General features: G+C 31.0%; 1 protein-coding gene across 2 annotated transcripts; it reads right to left on the reverse strand.

The window, feature by feature from the left end:
- Positions 1-160: 160 nt before the first annotated feature.
- On the reverse strand, positions 161-10,147 carry LOC148619196 (core histone macro-H2A.1-like). Of its 2 annotated transcripts, none has more exons than XM_088578830.1 (7): positions 9,881-10,147; positions 8,663-8,769; positions 7,703-7,918; positions 7,227-7,316; positions 6,557-6,737; positions 4,258-4,432; positions 161-2,404 (listed from the first exon to the last, which is right to left on the reverse strand). In XM_088578830.1, the coding sequence occupies exons 1-7, from the start codon at positions 10,047-10,049 to the stop codon at positions 2,242-2,244; spliced, it is 1,101 nt and encodes a 366-aa protein (XP_088434956.1). In that variant the 5' UTR covers positions 10,050-10,147; the 3' UTR covers positions 161-2,241. The 2 variants fall into 2 exon arrangements, with proteins under 2 accessions (XP_088434956.1, XP_088434955.1); XM_088578829.1 differs by lacking the exon at positions 4,258-4,432 and adding an exon at positions 5,206-5,380.
- Positions 10,148-14,389: the final 4,242 nt, after the last annotated feature.

Genomic DNA, 14,389 nt, shown 5'->3' on the forward strand with positions numbered 1-14,389 from the left:
TGATGGTCAACTACAAATGTAGGAAATATATTGACAGCTGGATTTGCAAGATTTTCAAATAAAGACTGCAATACTTAATGCAGTGAAAACCATATAAAATAAAAAGAAGAATTTTAAACCCCTGTTATGATAAAAAGCGGTTTACACAACTAAACAAAAGTTTGTTGTAGACCACATTTATTTGAGTCATTTGGTTCATATAAACTCTTCTGAAGATGTCAGTAATGAAGTAAATTACAATGTGAAGGTAAAGGGAACAATAGAATGAGCACTAACATACAGTCCATAACAAAACTCATTATATAAATAAACATGTTATATATGATTTACGTCACCGTTCAAACAACAATCGGGATCTATCAAATTACTGGTGCACAGTTTTGTCTAAATAGTATTTCAATAAAATATCTTTTGCATACAAAATGTAAAAATTCTGGACTGATCCATAATACTTTCACTCCAAATGGAAAATGTGAAAAAAAATGCTTTAACTTTCATCTTTACAAAAATGGAAATTGCATTAAAAGAACAACATGATTCAAAGATTTTTTTTCTAGTAATGTACTTAATGTGAATGATATAATATAGTAGGAAAAGTTATCTATATATCTATAAAGAAGCAAAAATCACTAATTTCCTATTTTGTTAATTCCAGTATAAATTGCTAAAACACTGCTACTGAAGACAAAAAAGAAAAGAATGCATTTTACACTATCATCTAAGTATGCTTCTTCAAAGTAGTTTAGAACATCTTAAAATCTAATGACATGAGTGCCATAAATCTAGGTTAACCTTTAACCTAACATTATTTCACATATCATTCTGTACAAATATTTCTGAAACAGAACCATACACTAGGCTATTTTGACTGGTTAAAAATATTCTTATCATTTCACAGCCAGTAAGATGTTTTAATTAAATAACAAGTATAAATTCATGATGTGGTTACATGTGTATATATATATCGTAAAGTGTTTAAACATTAAAATCAGCAATCCTGCCATATGACCCACCATAAATGACTCAAAAATAAAATTTCCCCACAGTATTTTTGGAAAGCCCTAAATATGAATAGATAAGCAAATATAAAACAGCACTGCAGAATCATCACATAAAACTTATATAACAAAATCTTAAATTTTACTTTAGGTTTAAATCACAAATTAATGTTACTTAGTAACAGACTGCAACAACTGAATCTTATAAATAAATAGTTGACAATTCAGAAATATGAATGCATCATAGTTATTACACATTGCAATAGTGTCATGTAACATGAAATGTTTCAAAGCTTGCATGGTATTTGATTCTCCTTTATATATCTTAAGGAACTATATTTCTATTAAAGAATAGCACATTATCACCTTCTACCCGATGTCAATTTATTGCAATAATGTTTTAAAAATGCAATATCTATTTCTCGTATAACTGACAAAAAATGGGTATCGTATCATGTTACAATAGTGTACAACATTCAATCACTATGATGTATAAACAATCTCCGAATGTACAATATTTTTATATGGTATAGTTAAACTTAACCATGAAATCACAGTTTAAGCTGAAGAATACAACAAAAATAAAATAAGAAAACATAACAAAGGCAGTATTTATATCTAAAAACAACTGAAAGATTGGTATGACTTACATATGATGTTAATAACCATACAAATATATTTTTTAACAAAGGTTTCTTCATAATATCATTTAAAACCTTAATATGATAGCAGTTTTTATCATGATTTAATTACACATATACTGATAAGTAAATGTTATTTTATAAAATGACAATGATTCCTTTAAAATCAATCTCTAAAAAATGTCATTTAACAAAAACTTCATGATTAAATCTGAAGGAGTCAATCTCTTCATATGACTATGAGTATAAAAACCATTCGTTCAAAAACTGGGGAAAACAATGTAACTGCCAAAAAACATCTTGTATGGTGAATATTCAAGTAAAAACTAAAATGTATAACAACTGTGTAAATGATTCAGAAATGGGATGAAGAAAAAACACTAGCTTTGTTCACAGCTAAGTAAACAATGTGTTTTATGCTAATTGGACACTTTACATCACTTAATCTAATGAATAATGAAAAAAAGGTCCTATGTGCATACATAGTAACAATCAAACAACAGTATCAACAGGTTCTACCATTAGTTTCCATCGGACAACAACTTTCAACAACATCCACAATTATGTCTATAGATTCCTAATAAACCAATTGAAATATTTTTCTATGTGTCAAGCTTAGCTAACTCGCTGGTATAGATTTGAACACTCTCTGTGTCATAGAGAACAAAATACACTTGTTTAATTGAGCTGCCCATAACAGAGACGAAGTAGTTGTTGATTGCCCGTAAGATGATTTGTGCTGCCGTTTGTTTTGGAAATCCAGCACTGAAAATGAAAAATAAAACTTTTATTTCATAGTACTTGCATTTTTCATATTGTACTTAATGACAGAATTCTTTATAAGGACTTAAGAGCAAGTTTGTTCTCAGTTGAGTATGTATTTTTTTTTTTTTTTTTTGTAAATTATAATAAAATCATACAACACATTTCATAGTTACACAAATAAAATTAAATCTTGGCAATGAACAATGAAAGAACCATAGTGAGCACACTCACATACCCAACTGTTCACATTTTCACCTTATATCAATACATCTTACCAAATATGGAAAGAATTAGTCAAGAAAGAAATCAATCAAATAGTTTCTGAGGAGTAAGTCGAAGTCCCATAACTCCTACAAAATTTGTCAAATCAAAATGGCAGTATAGTATGCACATCTTCATCTCTAATGATTCATCCTACGGAAGATGGAAGGAATTCATAAAGTTACTTCACAGGAGTTGGGCTTACAAGATTTTTTTACCATTAGGTACTGCTGAAAATAGTCTTAGTCTCATAATGATGGGTCAAATCAAAATGGTGGTGCAGTATGCACATCTTCACTTTATAACAATACATCCTACCAAAGATGGAAGGAATATGTCAAGTGGTTTCAAAGGAGTTGAGATCACAAGGCATTAATGACTGACAATAGGACCAGTCAAAAACAATATACCCTCTGCAAACTCGGTTGCATGAGTATAAAAACAATACAAAATGCAAGTTTTCTTGTAATGAGGCAAAATAATACTTTAAATGGAAACATAAAATCTGATAAGCTAATATGTATAGATCTGCCAAAATTTCTGCTAAAAATGTGAGAGTAGACAGGCTAACAAAGAATCTCTATGTCAGACCATATGAAAAATATAAGAAGATGAAATAAAGCAGATATTAATACAAAAGTAGAAGTACATGTACTAAGGAAGGAAGAAAGATAAGACATGAACTTGTTAAAACAGAACTTATAAGGTTATCACTTTATGACATAGGTCAAATATTAGCAGTAGAACAAAAGCCAATGTCATTGAGATATACTATCTTCTCAGATGGTATTACAAATTTTACAGTATTGAGAGAACTTAAAAACAAACATTAATACATGTTTGCTTCCGAAATAAAAGACTAAGCAGTGCACATCTTAATTTTGGGGCAGATATAAGACCCAAAAAATTGGCATATATGGACACACCATTCAAGCTTGATACAGCTCTATTTTTTTGCAATTAAATATTTGACATAGGATAAGAATTTGACCAGAATCAAAGTAGCCCCTTTTTGTCTCCTTATTCATAACAGGTTCAAGTCACAAAACCTAGCCTTCTTTATGGGGATATGGTACCTTGTGATACAATTTCACTGAGATCCATTCACATATTGTCAAGTTTTTATCCACACAACAGTAAAACGCTTGTTTCTGATCCTTAATTCCTAAACAGTTCAAGTGGTACCATTTCAAAGAGATACATCTACTTTTACCCTAGTTATTGTCAGGACATTATAAAAATGCCGGTTTCTGGTCTCTTTTTTGGGACCCTTATTTCTAAATTGTTTAAGTGACAACCCCTAAAATCAATCCCAGCCTTCATTTTGTATCTTACCTTATGCTACAGTTTCATATAGATATACATAGTCATTATTGTTCAAACATAAACTGTCTACAACTGACAGCATAATACCATTATACAACTGTAATTAATCTGACCATATCATCCTGGACTATTCTATGACATATATTTGCACTGCCATAAATGTATTCATTTATAAACAGTATAGAACAAATGTTAATTAAGAACCTGAGGAAAAGACTTCTGTCTACTCTCAACTACATGCAAGTTAAGTTTGGAAATTTCCTTACCGTCCACTCCCAATAGAAGGGAAGGCAATACTTTTCAAATTCTTTTCATCAGCTAATTTAAAAGCATTTTGTATAGTCTTTTCTAGCTGTTGTTGTGCATTATCTGTTTTCCAAGTAGGCCCATGGCTATGGATAACAAACTTGGCTGGGAAATTATGGCCTTGACATATAGCAGCTAGCAAAGATAAAATATCACGTTTAAGCCCCTATTTTTACAATATATACATTCCAGTATGCACAATTACTAAAAAGGTTCTAGCAACTCTAGGAATTACATCTCTTCATTTTCGACCAGCTGCTTTCTTTTTAACTGAATGCAAACCTTTCAATTTGTATAGGACTAAGCTTGCCAGACAATACTGAAAGATTTTTTTTTAGTTTCAGAAATTTTTCTACTATGGTATAATAAAATATCCAATTAAAGTTTTGGAAATTTTTCTACCATGGTATAATAAAATATCCAATTAAAGTTTTGGAAATTTTTCTACAATGGTATAATAAAATATCCAATTACGTGTATTGAAATCAAATTTTAGCCAATTTTCAGAAATATGAATCAGCTAGTCAAAATGAAGGAATTATTTCATTACAGAACTGCTAGTCCATAAAAACATACAAATTGTCAAGCCTCAACTTAGTTTGTACTAGATTGACATTTGACAAAAATACCCACAACCATCAGCGTGATGTCATAACAATAAATTCTGAACATTTTGGTTTTAATTGCAATTTGAGTTGAATTTTCTAGATCTACATTCAAGATAAAACTGTAGAGAATTTTAGCATATACATATTTGTTATATATATCGAAGTTTTACAATTCAACCACATATTGATTCATTACTTGTTTAGAACATCATATAATACATATACCACATGAATGCAATTTAGTTAGTTTTGTTATGACATACAAACTGACAGCATAAAGACCAAAATTTGTTGACTTACTTTCCACTACCAATTGAAGGAATTGCAATAGACTTGATATTTTTTTCATCTGCCAGAGTTAAAACATTCTTGGTTGCCTTCTCTAGCAACTGTTGTGAGTTAGAAGAGCCCCACGATGGACTATTAACGTGGATAACAAACTTAGCTGGGAAGCTATGCCCTGGACAAATGGCAGCTGAAATCAATTTTACTGAGAAAATTAACAATGGCTATGATTATAATATACAGTGTTCTAGGAATTTTGAAATATTTGGTTTCCAAATGAAAATTAATACACCATTTTTCAAATTTAACAAATTCTTTCTGAAAAGCAAGTTTTCTACTTAACTTATCAAAGGGAAATTGGACAGTCAGGGTGAAGGCACAATGGGTGTAAACCCCCTTTCAATAAAAAACAATAAACAATTGTAATCTGCCAAATATTGTATTAAATATGGCAATTCATCGTATTCATTAAACATGTCATAATCTGGTTTCCTTTTATATTGATTCTCATAATTACGCCTCCCCTTCATAAAATCTTGGATTCACCCCTGGGTCACAATACGAACTAATTTTCCACACCACAATTGCATTTACCCTGGGTGACAGAATTGGAATCCTAGAACACTGTATATGTATCAACTCAAACATAGAAGACATTAAATTGGATCGCCCATATGTGTCTTATTGTTAACTACTATATGGTGTACTTGATTAATATGCTCTTTATGTGCCCTATAATATGGAAATAAAATTATTCTAATTCTAATTCTATGCAGCTTTTCATGCATTCCAAATTATGTTTTGATATGTAGGAAAGAGATGGCTTAATTATCTTGATTTGCAAATAATGTGTTATCAATTACCATCATAAAATCTTTTTTTTTCAGCATTATAAGGTACATTAAAAAATAAAACTACTCCTGCCTGTTTAATAAGTAACTCATTTGGTAATATAGAAATAAGATAACAAGAACCAAACTTTATCTGTATAACTACTGAATCACAATCATATAATTCTTTTAATATCAGGAAACAAAATTAAAAAGGTGTTAGTTCCATAAAAAAATTGAAGTCCCTAGAGTATAATATTCATAAAAAAATCACTGAAATTGAACATACATCTACTTTATATGTAAACCACAGAGATAAATCAACATACCAAAAACCACTGTATTATCTGAAAGCATTCAGAAAAGAAGTCCAAAAAGGAACAGAGTTAAGTACTACAGTCATTGACCTGTAAACTATAAAGAAACACTCACATATCAATAATAATCTTAATATCTGTGGCTGTTTGAAAAAAGATCTTAGAAATGTGTCCATTAATTAGGAAAGCTGACTAGGGACTATCCTAGAAGTGACATACCTCCAGATGTATCCAGAGAGCCATGCGATTTATATAATTCATCTACTTCTTTTCTAAACTCTTTCCCTCCAGCCTTTTCAATAGCTGAGCCAACTTCTCCTCCCATGTAAAAAGAAGAGCTTGTTGGGTGGACTATTGCATCAGCTGCTATTTTAACAATATCTCCTTGAATAACTGTCATCTGTTAGATATAAAATGTGACCAAGTTAAAGTAAGTTAGATAAGTATACAAATAATGAAACCAAGATAAAAAAAAATATTTCACTAGGAGTTGGTATAAAGTTACCTCAATTTATTCTAGAAAATATATGTAAAAATGAGCAAGTGAAATAAAATCTTATAAACAATGGAATGCTAAATTTCTTAGAATTGCAACCAATATCACAATTCTTAGGATTGCAACCAATATCATAGTTCATTTACCAATTACAGATGACATGTCCAAATCAAATCATTCAAGGTGAAATTAAAAAAAAACAAGAACATTTATGTAACATAAAGGAAAATCAGTATTTTTTAAACCAAGATCAAATCAGAAATGATGAACCTGGAAGAATATTTACATATTCCTAATTTACATAGATCTTCTATTCTTAAATTTCTGACTGTCTTCCATGAAAACTGTATAAACATTGTAACAGGTAGATAATACAAGTGACAGGATACTAACCTTTTGACCTAAAAATAATTTTTTCTCAGACAAGATTGTAAATCCTCCAGCTGATGTTGCAGCCACTGCCTCTGCTGATGGTGCAAATCCCTAAGTATAACAATAAACATATTAATACATGTATCACTTGCATTGTTAAAAATTCTAGAATACAAAACAGAGTATCAATCACATATATATTTTTAATGAAAAAAAAGTGATCATTTACCTTAAAACTATAATATGTTTAATCCAACCTGGCAATACCATTATAATATTTCTTATCTGTATGTATGACTACATTCAAATAGACCCCACAAAATGACTCTAAATAAAGTATAAGAGGAAAACTATAAAAAATAAATGAAATACTCCAATGAGCATGTTAAATACCAAAGAACTGACATGAGTTTCATTTGTATCTTAAACTTCCTTAAAGGAAAGGAAAAAAAAACACAAGATACATTGAAAGTTTTTTCATTCATTAATGTTTTTACCTTAGGTGGTTTAGGAATTTTAGCGGCTTTTCCAGATTTAGCTTTAGTTGTTGGTGATGGTGGTGTAGTAGGTGTTTTCTTTGAAACCTTAGTTGGTGTTGCAGCCACTGGTTTGGGTAAAACATTCTGGAACTTTGGTCCTTTCCTTCTGGTCAGCAATTCTGGATGAATGTGGGGCAGAACACCTCCACTAGAAATTGTTACATTCTTCAACAACTGTAAAATATTAAACATGTGTCTAAAGATAATGCATTTTAGTACAGTACACAAAATTATTTGTGATTTTAATAGAACACACAAATATAAAAGTAATAAAAAACAAGTTTCATAAAAAAAGCTAATATTTTCCGCAAGATCTTGTCCAATTTAAAGCATGATAATTGTTTGAGATTTGAGTAACGGAAATACTCAAATTTATGTTTTTTTTTTTTAAATCGAGTCTTCTTCACTCAAGGGCCTATACACAACAAATTCTAATACAACACTGAATTCCACCAGATACCATTTAAAATCCAAGTATTTTTGTCATATTGATAAGTAATTTATACATAAACTGGTACATCTACAACAAGTCTGTTAGTTTTAAATTAAATAAAAAGTGTGATAGATCTCACTTCTTCAAGATGTGGTCATTTTGGTACTGAAATATTTCAAATCCAATTAAGAAGGGATCCAAATTAACTTTTGAGAGTGAAATGTCCTGGAATTTTTAAAGTTTATTATCTTCAAGTCTTCGATGTCCACTTGAGGAAATCCAAAAGTCCTCAATTAAGTGTCAATGAATACAGTTGATTGTCCTGGATCTAGATTAATAAAATTTTCATGGTCCTAGGTCAGAAACTGGAGTCCTGGACCATAGACCACCATTAATTTGAACCCTGTTAAGATAATGTCAAATTTCAAGAGCAAAAAGCACATATATGCTTCAATACAAGTGGATAACACAATATAATTTCTTACTCTATTCAATTCTTCATCATTAGCAACAGCTAACAGAATATGCCTTGGTGTTACACGTGCCTTCTTGTTATCTCTTGCTGCATTTCCAGCAAGTTCCAAAATTTCCGCTAAAAAGAAAACAGTGAGTAAACATTTTCAATAAAACAATATTATAATTAATTTGTAATAAATGTATTCAAATACATATTGCCTATTCACTTAAGATCACTTGAAAGATTACTATATGAAGATATTTCATTGTTTGTCTTAGCCATAGGATTTCATTAAAGATATTGCATATCATGCATATGCCTTACTTGTTTTATTCTTAAAACAACACTGACATGTCAAAAACTTCTATCAATAAAATTTGACACAAACTTAAGTGAAAATGATTGATGGAGTCCAACATTTTTAAGCAGTTCTGCATCATCTGTAGATCAGTTTAATGTAAAATCAGTAGTCTTATGGTCTGTATTAGAATTTGCTTATCATTCAAAAAAAAAAAAAAAGTTGAGTACTATTTGTTATTGATAATTTCTTACATACAATATGTACATGTATGAAATCAGTTATTTTTAAATCTTTCTCCATCCTCAGAAAATGTCAGGTAGATTTTTATTTAATTTTACATAAATTAATATCATTTTCTCATATATAGGAGCATGGTTTGCTTTAATTTTTTCTAGATACACAGGTTTGTCCGGTGTCAACAGTACAATGTAGTTTCACTTTCAGTCCATGCGATTGTAGAGATAAGGAGTTTGAATGTTCGAATCATTGCGATTTAATTAGAAATATTTGATGGTGATACCCGTGTTAATTCATTAGATTCGTGTGGCAAGTGATTGCTGTGCAGTAAATTGTGATATAATTTGATTCAATTTGAAGAAAAATTGAGTTGAAGTGAGGCACTCCCAAATCTGGGATCACCCTTGTATAAGTTATACTAGTGGGGCTGCATATTTGATAGTGGGAGCAAGCCCCTGTGCCTTAAGGCCTTTATATCTCTCCAACGAGATATGCTTTTATTATGACTAGCAAACTTTACAATAACATGTGTCTTTATTCTGCATAATTTCTTACATGTGCATGCCATAAGCACTCAAATTTAATATTGATTGAAGCATTTATTGTTAAGTTGAAGTTAATGAAAAGTGCAAATGTATATTCCTATATTTTGTTCGAAAACATTGCATGAGAACAAAACATTTGAGGTACATTTCAGTTGTTATGTACCGGTTAGATATTCAATAACTGCTGCCATGTAAACTGGTGCACCAGATCCGATACGGAAATGATGTGTCACTCCCTTCAAATACCGTCGCATACGTGCAACTGGAAAGAGCACGCCTGCTTTTGCAGACTGCGACGTGATCTTCTTCTTCTTAGCTCCACGAGAGGACATGATGTTTTCTTAAAGAAATGCTGACATAGATTGTTTGTGCTTTAGCACAAGATCAGACCAAACTTCGCATCGGTTTGCTTATTGGCCGGATTCAACTTCCGGGTACATTCTAACAACAGAAATGACATTCCGTCAGTTTAAAGTTTATTTAGCGGATAATTTAAATGAAATAAAGTGAAGAAAGAAAATAACACAAATCAAAATAAATCTCACACCCAAAAAAAAAAATGTAATTTGTGAAATAACAGCATAAAAAATGCTTCACATGGCACAGCTTGATATGACTGCAGATTCAAAACAAAAAGCTTTGAATTTTGATTGTGATTGAACATGACACAGTCACAGGACGGGAGGTGCATATTAGATGTTATATAAAGTCCCTGCACAAGATAAGAATTTGACTTTTATCAAACCGGCCCCTCCATTCCCAAATGGATGCAGTCACAACCCTCAAAATCAATCCCAGCCTGTCTTCAGGCTATTGCAATTTGTGGTTCAATTTCAAAATGATCCATTTCCTTTAACTAATGTAATACAGACATCAGAAAAAAATGGTTGTTTCTGGTACCCTTTTGGATCTTGATTCCTAGTTGTATTAACACTCAAATTCAGTTAAAGTGCGCCAAAGCCAATTTTCTTAGTCACAAGCTATTTTCAAAGACAAAATCTATTTCCTGATATAGTTTTGGGTTCAATTTTATATCAGGGTTATGCCAGATTGTAAAAACGTAGTTTACGGGGCATTGATCGGGTTCACTGAACAAAAGCGATAAATATTTATGACTCAATCGACAAAAACCCTATGCCACAAATCAGGGTTCCCCTATAAAATGCATAGAAAAATATAAAATACTCCATATGAAGAACGCCAAATAAATTTTCTAGGGGAAAAATGGCTAGAAACACAATTTTAACATCGAAAAGGATTTATTTTTTCCCACAAAATACGGATGTCCCATGAAACACTGCATTACGTTACAAATTTCCTGAAGCTGTAATGAAATTGTAACTGACACATATGGTAAGTCTATGTGAGGAAAAAAATCATAAAATAATAAACAATAAGAAAATGAATGATTCACACGTAAAGGATAATGTTTTTTATTGAAAAAAAATGCATGATTTATATCTTTTTTCCAAATGCGCATTTAATTGTGAATTACGTTACGGTGTCTCTTGTATCTGTTAATGGTAGTAACAAACTTTCAATATTCTTAATTATATACACGCCAATGTCAGTCATAAATGACTCTTAAACAGATTTTTCAAGTGATTCTTATTTTTTCACGTCCTTGGTAAAGTACAAGAAAGTTGTGACGCGGGAACAATTGTAAAGGCATTCCCTCTAGTCGTAGGTGTCCTTAATTTCTTCTACGTGCAATTACTTAGATATTATTAATTTTCAGTTTAATTTAACTTAGAAACGGAGAATAGATGCATTGGTAAGATGTTATGACAATAGGGTATTGCTATGTATGATATATAAATCAAACATTGGTATATATTACGGTGTAACGTAATTCACAACAATGTAACTTAATTTACCTGTTCAGAAACCGTGTATTTTGATTACAGAAAATGGTTTTACATGACAACTTGTCGTGAGAAACATTAAATTAATGCTAAACAAAATACCTTCCAAAAAGCAAAAGCCATTTAAAAACGATTGAATCATTGCAAGAATTTAAGTAAGCACATAAACAATAAGTAAGCGTCTTCGTGAACTGATATAGACATTTTTTTTTTGTTTATTCAAATCACTTGAAAACAAGGAATATATATTGAAATCAAGCATCACTACAATAAAATATTTGATAATGCACCTTTAAGCATATACCAACAATCAATTTCAATTTCTCAGCTATATAGATGACGTATTATCTTTAAACAATCCAACTTTCGGGGATTTGATACATCGCATCTACATCCAAAGAACTTGAGATAAAGGATACCACAGACACTGTAATGTCAGACATCTTGACCTACACGTAGAGATCGATGGTAAATGAAAACTATTGACCAAACTTTACGACAAACGTGATGACTTTTCATTCAGAGTTGTCAACTTTCCATTCATCTTTGGCAAATTCCCTTCAGCACCTGCATATGGAGTTTTCATATCACAACTTATATGTTATGCCAGAGCTTGCCGTAACTACATAGACTTTGTATCGCACCAAACTTCTTACAGTTAGGCTTCTGCAACAGGGTTATGTTGCTACAAAATTGAAGTCATCACTACAGAAGTTTTATGGCTGTCATCATGCCCTCACGGATTGGTACGGTGTATCCATCTGCACCATGAAAACTGATTTGTTCAACGTATCATAGTTTTCCCTTCCTCTTTCTTCTACCCTGGAATTGACATTTTATGAGCAGCTCGGCAGATGTTTCTAGAATAGCAGAGGACGCCTACCCTACCGGTACACCTGGTCCATGCTCCCAGTTTTTAGTGGAGTCTGAGTTGCTCATTTACTTTTGTTACTTTGTATGTATGATTTTAGTTACTTTATGTTCTTTGTTGTGTATGTCTGTTTTCCATGTCTGGTCTTTGTCCCTGGATTACATTCTTTTGATTTCCACTAGAATCTTGGTTCCCTATTTTGATTACTCTTTCAAGTGACATTACAATATCAGCGAAAAGTTGTTTCTGTGAATTACGTTACATTTTAATTTTTACATTATAATTATTTCTGCTAGAAGATTACTCGTTGATCAACATCTTATCTTTTGAAAATATACCAGAAATATTTGTTATAATATGTTAAACAATCGATCGAACCAATTGTACCATTATCATTTCCTTACATGCCACTAAAGACTTCTATATTTCTTCATGTGGCGTATATAAAAATGACAAACTTAACAGATATGATTTTTTTTAATATTACTTGCCAAAATATTGCAATTAGTTGTTTTTCGTGTTTAACCTTCTAATTATGTTATGTGTTCCAATTAAAGCATGAGAAAGCCATGGATATATATTACACTGTTGTAAGTGAATTACGTTACCAAGTTGGGGAATTTCAAAGTCACCCATTTAGTTATAGCAAATTAATTGTCTAGACTTCAGGGAGCCCATCATTACTTAATGAATTTGTTCAATATTGAACCTGCAAAACCAATCCCAGTTAGACCTTAGTGGTATAGAATATTTTAAAATAGTATCATAAACATCCATAGACTTTTACTGGAGTTAATATAGTTGTTTTCTATGAAATTCTTGTTTTTGGCACTACAAATACTGTAATACTTAATCACACGAAAACCAAGTCATTGAAAGACCACATTAAAGACAATACTATACAATCAAACAAGGTACCAGGTTTATTTTGCAGTCCTATAAAGTCTAGCTAATCACAAATAATATTGTTGTTGAATTACTTAACCCTCAAGATTTAAATAAAACAGTATTTTCAAAAGCAAAAAAACTTGAAACAGAATTCAGAAAGCACTGAAAGGCATTGTAAAAAATAATGAAAAAAAAACAACACATGTACTTAAAAAATTTGACACTCAGAACTATTCCTCTTCAGTGAAACCCATTTTTTTTGTCGTGCAAAAAATTAAGACCACATTCAGCTCGTTAACCAAGCATGTAACTAAAATAATATTGCTTGATTGGTTGACTGCAGTTTTAATCAATAAGCAGATATACTAGTAGTATGCATTTCCAGATGAAAACATGGATTATTAATGGTGTGTATCCTGTTTGTACTCAACTTGCACTTCAAGCCATTTGTTTTAAATCCCTTACTGAATTAACAGCCTGCATAAAGACATGGTAGACAGTTTTACTCAAGACCAAAAACTGTACAATATGCATAGAACACAGATAAGAGAGCTGCAGTAATCCAATTAACACAGAAGCATAGGGCCACCAGGTAATACAAGTAGGTTTTATGTACATAAATTTAAGTACTTGTTTTGTTTATCTTTGTCACTCAAAAAGACCTTTAAAATTGTAGATCTCTAGATTCAATTGGAATTTGCCCATTTCTGATTCCTTTTCCAAGCCTCGGATTATTACAGGGACATAAACATATTTTTATATCCACTCAGTATTTACTTCAAGGCTTTGGTTCTAATTCAAAATCTTGCACTATACTCTATATTTTTGTTGCGTCGTTTTCTTCTTTTTCATTTTTATTCCACAAACTTTTGAACATCTAATATCAAATATGTTCCAAAAACATTGCATAACTTTTTTAAAATAATGATAAAGATGTATAATGTAGTTTTGACGACAAGTTAAAGTGAATATTAAAAGTTCAGAATTATCTTACATGTGGTATGTTTTGGAGTATAAAACTACCACTCACAAAATTTAAAAAAACAAA

This window comes from Perna viridis, chromosome 4, assembly GCF_037379345.1.
Source record: "Perna viridis isolate PV_CMFRI_1.1 ecotype Kerala chromosome 4, ASM3737934v1, whole genome shotgun sequence".
Taxonomy (NCBI): domain Eukaryota; kingdom Metazoa; phylum Mollusca; class Bivalvia; order Mytilida; family Mytilidae; genus Perna; species Perna viridis.

Coding starts and splice junctions, on each gene's coding strand:
- LOC148619196 (XM_088578830.1), bottom strand. CDS start 10,049: ATGTCCTCTCGTGGAGCTAAGAAGAAGAAGATCACGTCGCAGTCTGCA. Junction 7,919..8,662: donor ATGATGAAGAATTGAATAGA/GTAAGAAATTAT, acceptor AATATTTTACAG/TTGTTGAAGAATGTAACAAT. Junction 2,405..4,257: donor CCTTCTATTGGGAGTGGACG/GTAAGGAAATTT, acceptor TTTCATTTTCAG/TGCTGGATTTCCAAAACAAA.